We start from the raw sequence: 16,590 nt of genomic DNA on the forward strand, positions 1-16,590 counted from the left end.
GGAAGAAATCCTTGAGCTGAGGCAAGACCCCAGAAGGCTGTGTGACCACAGACTGGTTACTTAACCTCTCTGAGCTTTGGCTTCCCCACTGGCAAACAGAGTCAATAACCCTAACAGTTAATACTTACTGAGCCTTTACATTATACCAGATACTATTATAAGTACTTTGCACATATTAAGTCATTTGATTCTCCCAATAATCTTATTTTTTTTAATGTAATAAATTTTACAAATTTAAATAAATTTCAAATTTTTTTTAAATGTAATAAGCTCTACGCCCAAAGTGGGGCTTGAACTCACAACCACGAGATCAAGAGTCGCATGCTCTACCGACTGAGCCAGCCAGGCGCCCTGTGGGAGCTACTATTACTATCCCATTTTACAGATGAGGAAACAAAGGCTCCAAGGGGTGAAGTAATAACTTACCCCAGCTTACAGAGCTAGCCAACGGCAGAAGTATTCTGCCTTCTTGTCTGGTTGGGGGCCATAGGCAGCAGGTGCCAAACACAGAGCACGCAGTAGGTGCTCGTTAAATGGTGGTCATTATTAGGAGTGAAAGAGCCTCAGGTTCCCTGAACGAGCAAATACTGATGACAGGAGGGTCACTGCACACCCAGGGCCTCCGTGCTGCACCTATGAGTAAAGACACGGGGTCTTCATCTCTGTGCCATGAATACCAGCTGAACGAGGGAGGCAGAGAAGAGGGCGGATGGCCACCGCGGGCATTCTCGGAACGGCGCACATGACATCTGCAGCCTTGAAGCCCCCAACAAGTGCCAGGTAGTTCCCTGGCTCTCGCTAAGGCAGGATACTTCGCTATTTCCCCTCGCCGAGAGAAGTTTCTTGCTGCAGGGGCAGTCAGCTTAGTTTATTTTTTATATGCCAAGCACAAGAGCCAGGAAAGCTTCAACCGAGCCCCAGGGCAGCATTCTTTCGTCAGCCTTGTCGCAAAGCCCAACAAAGATCTTTTCAGGATGATTAAGCCATAAAGTTCCTAGCTGTCCCTGTGGGCACAGGAACTAAGCAGAATTCCTACGCCAAACTCTGACCACATTTCCCAGCATCCCTCTCCTCCCGAGTGGGGCAAGAAGGGATCTCCAAGCCCAACTCTGGGCCAGGGGCTAGGGGAGTTCCTAAGCAGCTGGGAAGACAGCAAAGGTATGGCAGGTGGAGTAATGGATAGGGGCCTGAGTCCTACGCCCCAGAACGTGTGACCATTTGTGGTACACGGCAAAGGGGAATTAAGGTGGTAGGTAGAATTCACGTGGCTAATTAGATGACCTTAAAAAAGGGGAGTTTGTCCCAGGTGATCCTGGCAGCTCAGCGCAATCACAAGAGGCCTTAAAAGTGGAAGAAGGAGCCAAAGAGTCAGAGTCAAAGATGTGGGAAGAACGAGACCCTCCATTTCTGGCTTGGAAGATGGACAAAAGAGTCATTAGCCAGAGAATGCAGAGGGGGCCTCCAGGCACTGGAAGAGGCAGGGAACACATTCTCCCCCAGAGGTTCCAGAAAGGACGCAGCCCTGAAGTACAGAACTCTAAGATAATACATGGCGTTGTTTTAAGCCACTATGTTTCTGAGACGTTGTCATCGGAGACGGCGGCCATCTGCAGACCGCCAACGCAGTCGAATACTGACTGAGACCATGACCTGGGATCTAAGTGCCAGCTCGGCCATTCTTAGCGTGCAAGGGCTCGGTAAACCCCAAGTGCCCTCCTCCCCCGTCCCAGACTCTCTCAAAACACAGCTCACTTCCAGAAAAACAACCCCCAGGGATTAGACAAGGAAAAACAGAGAGGAATTAATCACACATGTGATTCCATTTCTTTTAGTCACTGGGCACAAGGGCCCGCATGAATTGTCATGGTTCGGGAAATTCTCTGAGGCAGGGAAAAGAGAAAGATGGGATCTGGGAGTCTCCTGCCAGCGCACCCTTTCTGGAGGGAAAATGGCTGGGGTCTCCGGACAGCTCACCTTCCTCTGGTGTCTCTCGAAGATGAGTACGAGGGTCAGGGTCAGGCTCATGGCCGCCAGGGTCACGAGGAGCACACCCACCCAGTGGTTCCCCAGGGCAAACATCTGGCTGGTGGAGTAGATGTTGGCCCACACCACCACATAGAAAACCTGCAAGAAACAGAGAAAGAGCACGATCAGGAATGCCGGTGCTCGACCGAAGCCCTCCATTCAAAGGGAGACACCCTTCGGACACGTCTGACGCCCTCCTCGGAGACCAAGAGCTCACAGGGCCAGGAACGGACAGATCGGGGTCTGTGAGGAGGAGCCCTTGTTCCTTGTCCATAAGCAACAGTAGAGGAAAGGGGTCAGGAGAGTTCCTCCGAATCCTTGCTTACCCTGATTTTAGATAAAGCAGAAGAGGGCAGGGGGCCCGGGAGCGAGATAAATTTGAGTCAGAAACCCACACTGATCCTTCAACAGCTATGTGTGGCCTTGGACAAGCTATTAACAACACTCTGAGCCTCAGTTTCCTCATCTGTAAAATGGGGATAATACCTGCTTCACAGGTTGTTATAAGGGTTAATCGGACGCGTGTAACAGCCTAGCACTTGTTAGAGAATTAACAAACGCCAGTGGCCATTCCCTTCCCTTCCCTTCCCTGGCAGCAGACGTGGGAGTCAAGAGTGCTACTGGGCCCTGCGTACGTACAGAGAAGCGGCAGATCAGAGTGGGTAAGAGCACAGGTGCTAAAACCTGACTGCCTGGGTTCAAATACTGGCTCTGACATATGTATCTACGTATGTATGTGTATGTGTGTGTATGTATATATATGCAGATACGGGTGTTTATATGCATGTATCTTCTTACATATATATACACACACATACACGTACATGTTTATACACACTCATGTATGTATGATTAGAGCTGAAATGGACCCATCTGTTGAACAGATGAAGGAACCAAGTCCCAGAGAGAAGACAAGTCTTAACCAAAGCCAGACACTGAGTTCAAAGTCTCAGTGGTGGGTCCTTCGATTCCCAATCCCAAGCTCTGTCCTTAATAAGCTCGGCCTCTCGTCCTTTACACGGGGATCTGGTTACGACTCTCTCTCACCGATTTCCTTACCCCGCATCCAGGCCCGTGGGTACTGCTCCATCCCAGGCAGCTGGACCACCAGCCACAGGCTCCAGAACACAATGCCAAATTCAGCCGTGCCACAGAGGGCCGCAGCAGGGTCTGCGCGCAGCCCCCCTCCCTCCTTACCACAGCAAAGGCCAGCCGCATTGGCCTGGAGTTGTAGATGATGTATCTTCTCACTTGGGGCTCCAAGAGGGCGCTCTCGGCCAAGCTCCTGTATTGGTCGGCAGGGACCTGCTTGGCCGTGCGAGGGAAAGAGACCAATCAGCCATGGAGAACCACTCCCACCTCCTTCCTGCACGCAAGCAAGTCACTTCCAGTTCATGTGACCGTCAGGTGGAAGGGGGATCAGGCTCAGTCCAGACTACCCCGGGAGGCAGAATGAGTAGCTCAGAGCACTCAGACTGGCGAACACAGGATGCAGCCCTCAGCTCAGGGAAGGCTGGGTGCCACTGGGGAGGTGGGACAACTTGAGATCCAGAAGGACAGCCTTGGGGGGGGATCCTGCAGGCTCAGGGCTTCACGGCAGACCCATGATAACCTATCGGTTAAGGCACAGGCCCTAAAATGGCAAAAACTGACAAGGCAGGAAACAACAATTGCTGGAGAGGATGTGGAGAAAGGGGATCCCTCCTACACTGTTGGTGGGAATGCAAGTTGGTACAGCCGCTCCGGAAAACAGTGTGGAGGTCCCTTAAAAAGTTAAAAATTGAGCTACCCTATGACCCAGCCATTGCACTACTGGGTATTTACCCCAAAGATACAGACGTAGTGAAGAGAAGGGCCATATGCACCCCAATGTTCATAGCAGCATTGTCCACAATAGCTAAATCGTGGAAGGAACCGAGATGCCCTTCAACAGATGACTGGATTAAGAAGTTGTGGTCCATATATACAATGGAATATTACTCAGCTATCAGAAAGAACGAGTTCTCAACATTTGCTGCAACATGGACAGCACTGGAGGAGATAATGCTAAGTGAAATAAGTCAAGCAGAGAAAGACAATTATCATATGATTTCTCTCATCTATGGAACATAAGAACGAGGAAGATCGGTAGGGGAAGAAAGGGATAAAGAAAGGGGGGGTAATCAGAAGGGGGAGTGAAGCATGAGAGACTACGGACTCTGAGAAACAAACTGAGGGCTTCAGAGGGGAGGGGGGTGAGGGAATGGGATGGGCTGGTGATGGGTAGTAAGGAGGGCACGTATTGCATGGTGCACTGGGTGTTATACGCAACTAATGAATCATCGAGCTTTACATCAGAAACCAGGGAGGTACTGTATGGTGACTAACATAATATAATAAAAAAACATTAAAAAAAAAAAAAAGGCACAGGCCCTAGAGTCAGTAGCCTGGGTCCGAACCTTGGCCCTTCTATTCATGGGCCATGTGACCTGGAGCAAGGAACCCCACTTCTCTGAGCCTCACGGTCCTCCTCTGCATAATGAGGGTAATAAGAATACCTACCTTGTAGGGGTGGCTTGCGTATTAAATACCATACCACAGATACAAGTCTAACACATAGACTGTAAAGTAAGTGTATGTATAACGTGTACATATATATGGACATTTGGGGGGACCTTTGTTCTGCCTACCCCAGCGGTTATGTGTTACTTTGACAGATGTGTGTATAGAAAACTGGCATCTTCCTGCCCCAGAAAAAATGTCATAGCCCATAAAGACCCTACAAGAGCGGACTGCGAAAGAAAACAGAATTTAACCATTAAAGAGGATGTTCAGGAACACGGCAGAATAATACGTAAATTGTTCCCCACTTAAGAAAACCCCATCTGCAGGCAACAGTTGAAGAAAAATGTTCTTTTGGACAAAGGCTGAAAGGGACTGCAGGATGATAAACCAGCCACTGCCGCTGGTGTGGGGTTAGGACCGCCGATTTGCAAAGTTTCCCTTTAAATGGTGAGATGTTGATTGAAACAGGAATGCAATTCCGTTTGGAAGACGTGAACTCTAAAATCTTCAGAGTAACATCAGCAGGGTCTTTCCCCTCCATAACTGGTCCCCCCAGGCGGTGCAGGGGAGGGCCTGGCGACGTGGGGGGGCTTCGGGAACAGAGACCACCACCCCTAGCGCTACTCTATAACCACAGCGACACCTACACTGCATAGCACGTGTCCCACGTGCCAGACAGATACCAACTACTCCTCAAGCACTGTTTCCTTCCCCTTCCCAAACCCCTAGGTTATTGGTGTGAATACTGCCCTCATTTTATAAAGGCTGGTGCTGCCGCTCAGAGAGGTGAAGTCACCTGCTGAAAGTCACACAGGCAGGAAGCAGGGCTGAGAAGCCTGTGCCTCAAATCACTATGCTTGAAAGCACGGCATTACCATCGAATGAATTCAGGCGCTTTTCCTTTGAATATACAGTTCCCTCTCCTGGAATGCCCTTCCTCCGGTCTACCCAGCAAACTCCTATTTTCCCTTCAAGACCCCAGATTAAGCATCTGCTCCGCCATGACGCCTTCCGAACCAGCGCTCCCCCCGGGTGAGTTCATCATTTTCTCCCGTGAATGGCTTCAGCGCCTTGTACCGTCCTCTACGGCGGCGTTGAGGTCCTGCTGTCCTGATTTACGCGGCGAGAGGCCATCTCCCGTGCTGGGCTCTACGAGCAGTGTGAGCACCTGTGCCGGGTCCTGGTCACCCCCATGGTACCTAGCGCCCGGCTCAGAGCCTGGCAAAGGATGGGCGCCCCGGAACACGTGTCTGTTCGGTGAAGTAACTGAGAGGAGGGGATCTCTGTGATATGTCTTCCTTCCCGCCCCCTACCCTAGGGAGCCCAGAGTCGGTGTCGAATGAGTATTTTGTGAACAACTGGATGAAAAGATGGATGAACGGGCAGACGGGTGGGTGGACAGAAGGAAGGCAAAATGGCAGAGGGGCTCAGTGAAATCAGCACTCACCTGAATGCCCCAGGTCTGCAGTTGCTCCTCGGCAGCGCCCAGATCGAAGGAGATGGGGGCACAGGTATTGTCGATCCGGAGAACCGTGAGGACCTGGCCGTTGCGGAGCTCTGAAAGCACACCAGAAGCCTCACCTGGCTGGTGGGAACTACTGTGGACGAGCCCCGAGCCTGACGGCATCCCCTCCTCTGGCCGCGAGACCCTTCTCAAGGCAAGGAGGGGCAGGGTGGCCCCCTCATGGCAAGGAGGGGCATGGTGGCGGCCCTTGAATCCCTGTGCGGGAAGCGCTGAACTTGACAAGAAACCCCTGCAGAGGCAGCACTGGGACCAGAGCGCGGAGGCCATCCGACACAAGGCCAGACCAGAGAAGGAAGAACTTGCCAAGGAGAGCTGTCCACACGAAGAGCGGGAGGTAGCGAGCTCCCCATCACACAACAGACCTAAACAGAGACTGGACAACAACTACATGGAGAAGGTGACGGATCAGACACTTGTATGATCACCGCAAAGGAAGCTCACCCAAATATTACACTCCCGGTGGGCTCAGTCCGACTGGGGTAGGCAGAACGATGAACCCCCAAAGATGTCCCCGCTGTACTCCCCAGAGTCTGTGACCACGTTACCTTACACGGCAAAGGACAGCGGAGGTTACAGATGGAATCCAGGTTGCTAATCAGCTGGCCTGAAATTGGGAGATTCTCCTGGATTGTCGGGGGGGGGGGGATGTAATCACAAGGGTCTTTAAAAGCGCAGGAGGAAGGCGACCAGAGCAGGCGGCGGGAGCAACGTGATGGGGAGAAGCAAAGCACAGCGATGGAACCCTGCTGCCTCGGGAGGGGAAGGAGGGTTCACGGGCGAGGAGCGTGTGCGGCCTCCAGAAGCTGGAAAAGGAAACAGACTCTCCCCCGGCTCCTGTAGGAGAGCAGACCTGCCGACACGCGGACCAGGGCTGCAGCACAGGGACGCGAGTCACACTGCCAACCTCCAGAACTGTGAGAAGTCGGATCTGTGTTTCGGGGGCCACGATGTGGCTGGCAATTTGTTACAACAGCCACACAAAACACGGGTTTACTGGTGACCCCGGCCCCAGGGTATCTGCAACTCACTCAACATTTCAAAAGCACCAATTGAATGAAGCCTAACCTCCACAAACAGGCCACATCCACGGAGCCCGGCCACAATGGCTATCAAAACTCTCCCCACAGGACCAAGAGAAGGCAAGAGGCCAGACCAGTGAGGTCGGCTGGGGTGAAAGCCCTGGACTGAAACCCCCTCAGGCCCAGGGAGGACCGGCCACGGAATGAAGCCACATCTACCTTCAGTTCTGAATAGAGAGACTCTGGACAGAAGGATCGAGATCTCCTTCCACCACAGCCTGAGGCCCTGCGAGCCGCAAGTCAGGGCAGCAGCCACCACGGGGCTAGGGGTGGGTGGAGGCGGGGGGAAGCCAGTGTTCGGCCCTGCAAGGCTGGGGACTGGCTGTGCTGGCACATTTTCTGTGGGCAAGGCTCAGAAGATAAAGCAGGACGGAAGAGATCAACCATAAATGTGTTATCTGCTGGCCCAAACCTGTCCCCTCAGAGGCTAGCTCTGGGCAATACCTGGGTCTTTAAAGCAAAATGACTAGTCCTGCCTGCCTGGGAATTCCTGGCCCACCCACACTCCCTACCCCTTCACGCAGCCCCTCTCTGGGCCCTGCCAACAGGGGGCATTTCTCAATACCACGCACCTCCTGGCATGTCCACCACAAGCCCAGGCCAGGCTACCTTCCCCTTCCCCTTGCACCCTTGTGGTGGCCTCCTCATTGGTGTCTCCACACCTACTCCTCCCGCCTACAATGCACTCTGCACATAGCGGCCAGCACTCAAACTGGAGGACATTGATCCTCTGGGTAAAGAACTTCCAATAGCTTTTTGGGGCTCTACGGACAAAAACCAACCTCCTTACCACACTCTCCCAGCCCTTAGGACAACCACCAGCCTCCTGCTTGGGCCATTCAGTTCTGTGTCTCGCCACACCAGCCTCCTTTGTTCTGGGAACATGCAGTGCTCTCTCCTACCCCGGGGCCTTTGCATATGCCATTCCCTTTCCCTAGAACACTTCCACCGGACTTCACACACTGAAATCCTACTCTTCATGGGTATCCCAACTCATTAACCACCTCCTTGGAACTGCTCGTCTCATTAGAGATAAGTACGTATATATGCAATTATTTGCTTACATATGTATTTACTTCATTGATTAAAGTCTATCTTCCCCACCAGACTATGTATTCCCATACTGGTTCTACTCATCGCCTTATCCCCTGAGCCGGGTTGCATACAGTAGGCACTAAATAAATGTCTGACACATAAATGTGTCAGGGGCTCTGTGGATAGGACAGAACTCTGGTCCCCAACTCCAATAGGGTTCTTTTTTTATGCCCTGGGGTATCGCCTATGAGCTCAAGGGTGACAGAGCATTCGACCCCAAAAAGAGCTTTATTTGCTTTCCTCTTTCTTTTTTTTTAAAGGTCTTCGCAAGAGGTGAGGGGTGTGGAGGCAAGGTGGCGAAGCAGGGAAAGCACAAGCTAGATAGCTTTAGGATTCAAAGTGTAGCCCAGCCTCTCACTCACACAGGAGCTTTGAAGTAGTGACCTGAATCTCTGGCCGGCGTCCTCACCTGCAGGGGAGTCATATCCACCACAGAGGACTTTACAGAGAAGTAAGAGGATGAAAATAAAGGCTTGGCGCAACGTAACTGGTCACTATTCCTGCCAATTTAAAAAGCCAGCTTGTCAGGGGGCGCCTGGGGGGCACAGTCATTGAGCGTCTGCCTTCAGCTCAGGGCGTGATCCCGGCGTTATGGGATCGAGCCCCACATCAGGCTCTTCTGCTATGAGCCTGCTTCTTCCTCTCCCACTCCCCCTGCTTGTGTTCCCTCTCTCGCTGGCTGTCTCTATCTCTGTCAAATAAATAAATAAAATCTTTAAAAAAAAAAAAAAAGCCAGCTTGTCAGGACTCAAAAGTTACAAGAAAGCAATCCGTGCGTGAATTTAGTCGCATGGATTTAGTTGTTTGTTCTTACCCTCCCACACCTGCTCTAGGAAGGGCTTAAGGGGACTTCGTCAAAGTAAAATAGGACAAGATAACATCATAAAATGAGATTTAAAAAAAGCAAATGAGAGAAACTGGACAAAAAGAAAGGCAGAAAGAAGACAGAATCAGATAAAATAAGAAGAGCTTCCAGGTGCTGAGCCCTCCGCAGGCTCCAGGCACGGAGCTTGGGCTGCATGGGCCCAATCTCGTTTCATCCTCTGAGAGCCCTCAAAGCTGGACACCAGTGTCACGGAAAAGGGAACGCAGCCTCTGAAAGGCGAACAGACCTGCCCAAAGTTACCAGGGGAAATGAAAGTCAGAAAGAGAAGCAGCTGGAGCCCAGGCCGTGCCCAAAACGCAGGCAGTCAGGCCAGGCGGGGCCCCAGATGAGTTCTGCATTTCACGGCATAGAACAGAAAACCCACATGGACCAGGGAGGGCACCAGGACTGCGAAACATCAACTGCTCCCCTAGCCTGGCTCTTTGCACCCCGAGAAACGTGCCTGCCCCAGCAACGCGAAGACTTTTTGCCTTGTCTTTGTTTGCCTTTCAAACCAAGCTCCTGGATTCTTGACAATAATCTCTCTCATCTGTTCCTTAGAGTGGGAACAGCAAGTCTCCACTTAGAGATACTTTTTTTACACCTAGATAAGAAAAAGAACTTGAAAAGCTACCAAAGAAGTGGGCACGCACACACATGTGCATGTGTGTGCTTGTGTGTGTGCGTGTGTGTGTGTGCGTGTGCGCACGCGTGTGTGGCAGGGAGCAACTTTCTACAAAGGAGCAAGAACTGGCTTGCCAAAAACCAGTGGAGCAATGTCTTCAAGTTCTAAAGCAAATTATTTCATCCCATTTTATGTGTGTGCACACGCATGTGCGTGGGTGTGCACGTGTGTGGGTATGTAAACTGCTTTCCCAATACCAGCAGTAGTAAAAGAGACCCTTGTTTTTTTGACAGAGAGAGACACTGCCAGAGAGCACAAGCAGGGGCAGTGGGAGAGGGAGAAGCAGGCCTCCCCCCTCCCCCAAGCAGGGAGCCCGCTGCAGGGCTTGATCCCAGGACTCTGGGATCACGACCCAAGCCGAAGGTAGACACTTATTGACTGAGCCACCCAGGCGCCCCGAAATCCTTGTTTTCAGGTAGTCAAGTTTCAAATCATCTAAGTAACCAGCCACAATTCAATATGCCTACACCCAGCCGCCCATTCATTCTGTTCACTCAACAAAATACTTACTGAGCGTCTACTATGGGCCAAGCCTGTGCCAGGAGCTGCAGATGCAGGGATGAACAAGACAACACAGAGCCCCTGCTCTCATGGAGCTGACACTCTAGTGGGGAAGCTGGACATTCAACACTTTATGACACAGGTCGTTATTTCATTACAGACTACGATAAGTGCTGTGGGGAGAAGCAGGACTATATCAGAGAGTCCTGACTTAGGATTCCCCAAGGAACGGATATCTGAACTGAGCTCTGAAGCAGGATTAGAAACTAATCAGAGGAATGGAGGCAAGGAAAGAGTATGACAAGCAGAAGAAACAGTAGATGCAAAGGCCCTGAGGCAGGACAGCATGCCAGGAACGGAGAAGAGGGGCAGCAGGAGCCACTAAGGCAGCCCTCGCAAGCTGGTGATTGACAGATCTTCACACTAAGCCTTGTGGGAAACACCGAAGCAGAAAGCGACATGGTCTGTTCTGCATTTTTAAAAGCTCTCTCTAAATGCCATATAAATGGAAGAGGCAAGGAGGCGAGATCAGCTAGGAAGATTCGGTGGCAGGGGTCCAAGCAGAAGGTGACAGAGACTAGGTCTAACAAGATGGGGATAGAGAGAATGGGTAGAAATGACAGACTGGCCTGCAACTGTATCCCAAAGTGCCCACCCCTAGCCAAAGGCCGTTCTCTGCCCTCCACTCCCCTCCCTTCCATTGTGTTATGTGAGTCCAGCTCCCCATCCTGGGGAGAGGGGAAGGGGAAAAAGGGGTCATGACCTTACCTTGCCCCCAGCCCGGAGGACTCCCTCCAGGCAAGGCACTCCAGCCAGGAGAGGAGGTGGACAATGGGCTGGGTGCCCCGCTGGGGCCCGCTTGTGGGTCACAGGCCATAGCAGAGAGCCAGCTGGGCTCTACTTCCCCTTCTTGGAGCTGTGGTTCATTCTGGAGCGGCCAACGCAGCTCTGCTTGCCTTCGGAAAACAGCACAAGAAAGAACTTCAGGCCTGGGCAGGCTGGGCTCGTTGGCCTCTCCAAGGCCAAAGTCATCCCAAGGCCAGAGAGAGCCACAGAGCATCCTTCCACTGCCTTTGCTCTTTCCGTCATGCTGAGGGACATTCTCAGGAGTGAAGAAGAAGAAAGAAAACCCTCCTCCAACGGCGAACTGAAAACTTCCCTCTGGTCTTGGGTCTTCTCCAGCTCAGACACATCCAGGCACTCACCAGGAACTCATGAACCGAGCAGGCCCTTCTCCCAGGCATCTGGGATTTCCGTTCCCTTACCGAGAGCGCCCCACGCACCCCAGGCAACCAGGTGCAGGACCACTATATTCATCACGGGAAGCCTTGTTTATGCAAAGGATCTCAAAGAGCTTCCCAGAAGACATTACAAAATACAAATGAAAAACAATCAGCATGGTGGGGAATACAGATTACAAAAACAATAATAATAATAACAACAACAACCACGAAGGACAAAAATACTCAGCTATTCAGGCAATCAGGGTCCCTAGCAGAGGCAGCGGAAGTCTCTGCTGAAGAGCATGGGCTCCAGGTTTGGACTAATCAGCGTGAACAACACTTCTACTAGCTACCAGTTATGTAAACTTGGGCAAGTGGTTTAGCTTCCACGAGATTTAGCTCCCTATTCTCAAACGATGGCATCTTCCCCACAAGGCGGCTACAGAGAATCAGTGGGCCGATATATACAAAGCACAGACAACGGCAAGTGCAACAAAGGAGGCATCCTGCAAATACTGGCTTTCGCTGTTGCTGTTTAGAGGTTTGGCACAGTGGCCATGCCTGAGCCAAGAATTTGGTTTGGAGCTTCCAGGTGGCCAAAGCAAAAAGAGAAATACTGTCAGTGACGCAGAAGTGGTTCCTGTTATCTATAAGGAGACAAGAAACAGGGGGGTGAGGAAAGCAATGCATCTTCCGGGCATCTAGCTCCAAAAGACCTTGGAAATGCTTTTTCCAAAGCCCTGGGAGCTGGGTCAGTGACAGCGCAGTGGACATGATCAGGACCCTGAGACACTCGTCCGTAAAGTGGAAATGTCCTTCATGGGGATTTTCTTGATGCCCAAGTGGAGTCTCCAGTGCCACACACTCTGGCTGGAGCCTGCACACTTATTCTTTCTGTTACGTGTCCACCTAGGGCCCTGAGAATCACCCGTCGCCAAGGAAAACCATGCCTGAGCCGCTGGGATGACACGCCAGCCTGGCTGACCGTCTTGGTGGAAAGTGCAGTAGAACTGGGTTTTGCTGCCGTGGTTCCCAATGCTGGTTGAAAACAAGTGTCCAGTCGGCCCACATCTGCTCGGTTCCAAGCTGGCCCGAGGGCTGACCGCCACTGCGCCGGTCCCCTACCAAGGGGAGCCTGACTCTCATTGCCCCACTGCCCTCCATTTCTCCTTTAAAAAGGACCGGCTACACAATTTGTGGGGCCCAGTGCATAATGAAAATGTGGGGTCCCTTGTTCAAAAATGTGGAGAATTTCAAGATGATGACAGCAGAGCATTCCACCAGGAGACGGGGCGGCTTTCTAAGTGGGGAGCCCGTGTGACCGAGCAGCTGCAGGCACCTGGAGCCCGCTGTGACTTTAAGCTCCAGAAGATCGCTTGGGAGCCCCCACCACCAACCACGAACACACAAAAATGAGCCGTTGGCTACCAAGTATCGCACACCTGCCCCCGTACCCGGCTCTGGGGCCAGAAAGCAACAAAATGTTATGAAAAAGCAAGGACTCGAACACCAAAGAGCCTGGATCTGAATCCCTGCTCAGCCCTCCACACGCTCTGTGGCAAGGTACTTAACTCCCTGAGCCTTGCTGTCTGTAAAACAGCTTCAGGGAGTCCCACCCAGCACAGGGGTCGCAGGGATAACGGAAGGAGACACAGGGATGATATCCAGGACCCTGCTCACCCAACAGGCCTCTTGCCTCAGAAGGAGAGAAAACTGAGAGTCAAAGATGTAAAGAAACCAGCTCATGGTGGGGTGGCTGGGAGGTATAGGGCTAAGAGGGGAACCCAGGCCAAGTGGCTCCAGAGTCCAAGTCCATAATTCCTAGACCCTGAGCCTCAGGACCCAGGTCTGGCTGTCTCTGAGCCTGTTCTTTAAGCCACCTTTAAAAAAAAAAAAGAAAGAAAGAAAGAAAAAAGAGTGGGTTGAGGTAGGCCACCTCTCCCAGGTGTCACATACAGCAAACCCCTGCTGGCTTCTGAGATCCCCTCTCCCCCTCCCCTGGCCCAAGGCCTGCCCAAAGCAGGCATTCCCAAATACTGCTGAACATTCACCAGTCAGCACCACCCCTTCCTTCCTCTTAGCTTGCACCCCCAAGAGGCATAAAAGCAACAACAGCCCAAGAAAGGCTGCCCTGCAGTTGGCAATCTCAACAATCTCAGAAGCCCTTCCCTGCCTCCTCTGCTCGCCTCCTGGGCCCACGAGGCAAATATAATCCTTAGGCCCATTTCCCAGACAAGAAAACCCAGTTTTCCCAGACATCCCAGGGGTGTCGTAGCTAGCAGCCTGCAGCCCAGAGAAGCTGTACTGGAGTCCCAGAGAGGCCCGTGGGACCCAAGAGCCCACCCTCCCTCCCCTCCTCCAGGCAGGAGGGACCACCCACAAGTTGGAGCTGCCCAGATATCTCCCCCCCCGCCCCCCGTGAAAGTTTCTGTGAGTTGCAAAATCCCACAACTAGGCATCATCTCGGAGAAGAAATCCCAGCACCCCAGTTGGCGCAATTAGCCTCCTGCAAAGTCTCGACCGGAATTCATTCATTCATCTGAAATAACGAGTCATGGTTAAAAAGCACCTGTACAGTCCTGCTGTTTCCCACCCGTGTCATCTGGAGCAAGTTACTTAACTCTCTCTGCCTTGGTTTCTTTACATGTAAAGGGAGATAATACGGTAACCGAGGCTAGAACAGTTCACGCATGTAAATCACTCAGAGCAGCACTGGACAAACAGCAATCACCCAAGGAATATGGTTGTTACTATTTTTACTCCACAAACATTCCCTAAGAACCTTGAAGTGCTAGGCCCTGTGCTTTCTCAACTCAAACGCCAAAAACAAAATCTAAAGTCCTCAGTCAAAAAATAAATAAACAATAAAGTCCTTGGTCAGCCCTCCCTGCCGCGGATCCCATCTGGTGGGAAAGATGAACTCAGAAAAAGAGAAAAAAGAGACAATGACCAAACAAGGCAGTAGGTGGGAGCAGGCAGTACCCTGGGGTGGGAGAAAGGCTTTGCAAAGGTGTCAGTGAGAGAAGGGACTGCCAAGTAGAGAGAGGTACAGACCAGAGGCGAGGATGGGCCCAATGAGGGCCCTCTGCACTCACCCTGCAGCCGCTGGTCCAACCTGGAGGCTGCAAAGGGTGGAAGGGGGGTTGGCAACACTGGCCTCGGGCGGATGTGGACCCATCACCTTCCAGTGTGTCCTGGGCCCACCATTCTGCTCAGCCCTGCACCAGCCCCAGGGGACTTGGGAGACAGAACCAGACACCGGGGTGGAGGCAGAGCCAGCAAGAGAACACAGCCCTGAGGCTCCTGCAACTAACTGGTCATCCACTCCCCGGTTTCCTTAGTTTCCTTTGCTGATTCTGCATTTTAACCAGACCTTCCAGTCATGCTTCTTTTTTAATTAGCTGGTGAGCCCCTGCAAAGGAAGATATCCATAAGGCCCTGAGCAAAGGTCTCCATTTCTGGAGACGGAATGCCCGATCTCCCCAGGAACCGTGTGCCTCACTGGGATGGACGTGCGAGAGAGAGCAAGAAAGATCTTACAGTTTTCAAAAATCAGGTTTTGTTTTTGTTCAGTTGGAAAGCCCCAACAAAAAGCCATACGAGGGCCAGTCACAGAAGTTTTAGGGAGGAAAAGCCTTGAAAGACAATGGGTCCTAGCTCTCCATTTTGCAGATGAGGAAATTAAGACCCAGAAATGAAAGTGAACTACCCAAGGTCAAAGAGCCAGCCCAGGACAGAGTCCGAGCGGAACAGGGTTCATTCGGGATGTCCCACCACACCTGGCCTTGGCCTTGGGCAGCTGTCTCACCCCAGTCTCTGCCTTCAAGTCCTCTCCGGAGTCTGCTGCCCCGGGGCTCCTTCTCCCCGGAAATCCCCTCCCCCAGCCCCCGGCCCCGGCGCCCCAGGAGCCGCCCGAGAGCCGCTCCCACGCCCGACACGCACGGGAACACGGCCCCAGGCGCACGGACACCCGGGCCGCGCCGGCACCGCCGACCCCAGGCCGGGAGGGGACGCCCAGGCGGCCGCGCCGCTCCAATCTGGGCTCGCAGCCGCCCGTGCCCGCGCAGCCACCGGGAGCGCGCCCCGAGCCGCGCACACTCACCGCCCGCGCGGCCGCCGCCGCCGCCGCCGCCGCCTCCCGGGGACGCGGAAGGTCGGGGCCGCCGCAGCCCCTCCGCGCCGCAGCCTCCTGCGCCCGCGCCCCGCCCCGCCCGCCGCGCTCCCGGGTCCCGCCCCCGGCCGGGCCGCCTCGCGCCGTCACCCCACCGGGAGGGGCCGCCCGCCGGGCTCCTGGGGCCCAGAGGGAAACCTGCTCCCTTGCATCAGCCGGGCGCCCTCGGGGCCGCCGGGAAGCGCCTCCGCGCCCGCCGACCACGTGCACGCCCCTGGGGCCCGCGGGCACCCGAGCCGCCCCTCCCGAGCCTCCGCACCTGGGGTCTCCCGCCCGTCTAACACAGGCGGGGCAGCCGGCGGAGGCGGCGGTCTGGGGACCAGAAACTTCTCAGGGACTTGCTCTTTAATGAAAAATCCTCCTTGCATCACGATAAAGAGCGTCAGGCTACCTGAGCTCCAAGCCAATTCTGACCGCTTTTCGGATCATCCCCAATCAGGTCGTTCACCTCTCGGTGTCAACAGAACCATTTCACGGGACTGTGTAAAGCTCTAATGTCTGTCTGTATGACGTGTTCACAACCGCCAGACACAGGATAGCTGCTCCCGCGACGTTGGCTGCCGCGCCCACCTGCACCACTTGGGACTCAGAGGGGTCTACCGGGAAAAGTGCCCCTCTCCACCCACGCCCCGGGAACACGCGAACCTTGGGTATTTTTCCATGGTTTCCTGGCATTCACCTCATGCCAGAACACTCCGCTCTGCCTCCCTTCTAAGGGGTCCATAAACCTCCACGTATTGTAGGAAGGCGCTTTCTTTCCTGGAGGACACACGGCGTTCCCGCTGGCTCCCAGGCCTGGCTAGGATGGTCAGAACCACAGTGCTGCTACATGCCACAGCCTGCGTTTCTGCAAGTGGACTTGCTGAGTCAGAATGGG

At 53.3% G+C, this 16,590-nt stretch overlaps 1 protein-coding gene across 3 annotated transcripts in view; it reads right to left on the reverse strand.

Moving 5' to 3' along the window:
• Window positions 1-15,776, reverse strand: part of TMEM268 (transmembrane protein 268) — a 28,358-nt gene extending 12,582 nt beyond the window's left edge. Inside the window, exons 1-5 of one of the 3 annotated variants that reach the window (XM_045791085.2) lie at window positions 15,645-15,776; window positions 11,088-11,275; window positions 6,017-6,126; window positions 3,223-3,330; window positions 1,975-2,124 (exon numbers count right to left, since the gene is read on the reverse strand). In XM_045791085.2, the coding sequence (XP_045647041.2) occupies window positions 1,975-2,124; window positions 3,223-3,330; window positions 6,017-6,126; window positions 11,088-11,196 (477 nt within the window). In that variant the 5' untranslated portion in view covers window positions 11,197-11,275; window positions 15,645-15,776. Of the gene's footprint in view, window positions 1-1,974; window positions 2,125-3,222; window positions 3,331-6,016; window positions 6,127-11,087; window positions 11,276-15,321; window positions 15,433-15,644 lie in introns of those variants that run through there. The other 2 variants (XM_087869429.1, XM_045791086.2) reach the window with 2 other exon arrangements.
• Window positions 15,777-16,590: the final 814 nt, after the last annotated feature.

Source organism: Ursus americanus, chromosome 18, assembly GCF_024610735.1.
Source record: "Ursus americanus isolate L20-20 chromosome 18, mUrsAme1.1.p, whole genome shotgun sequence".
NCBI lineage: Eukaryota > Metazoa > Chordata > Mammalia > Carnivora > Ursidae > Ursus > Ursus americanus.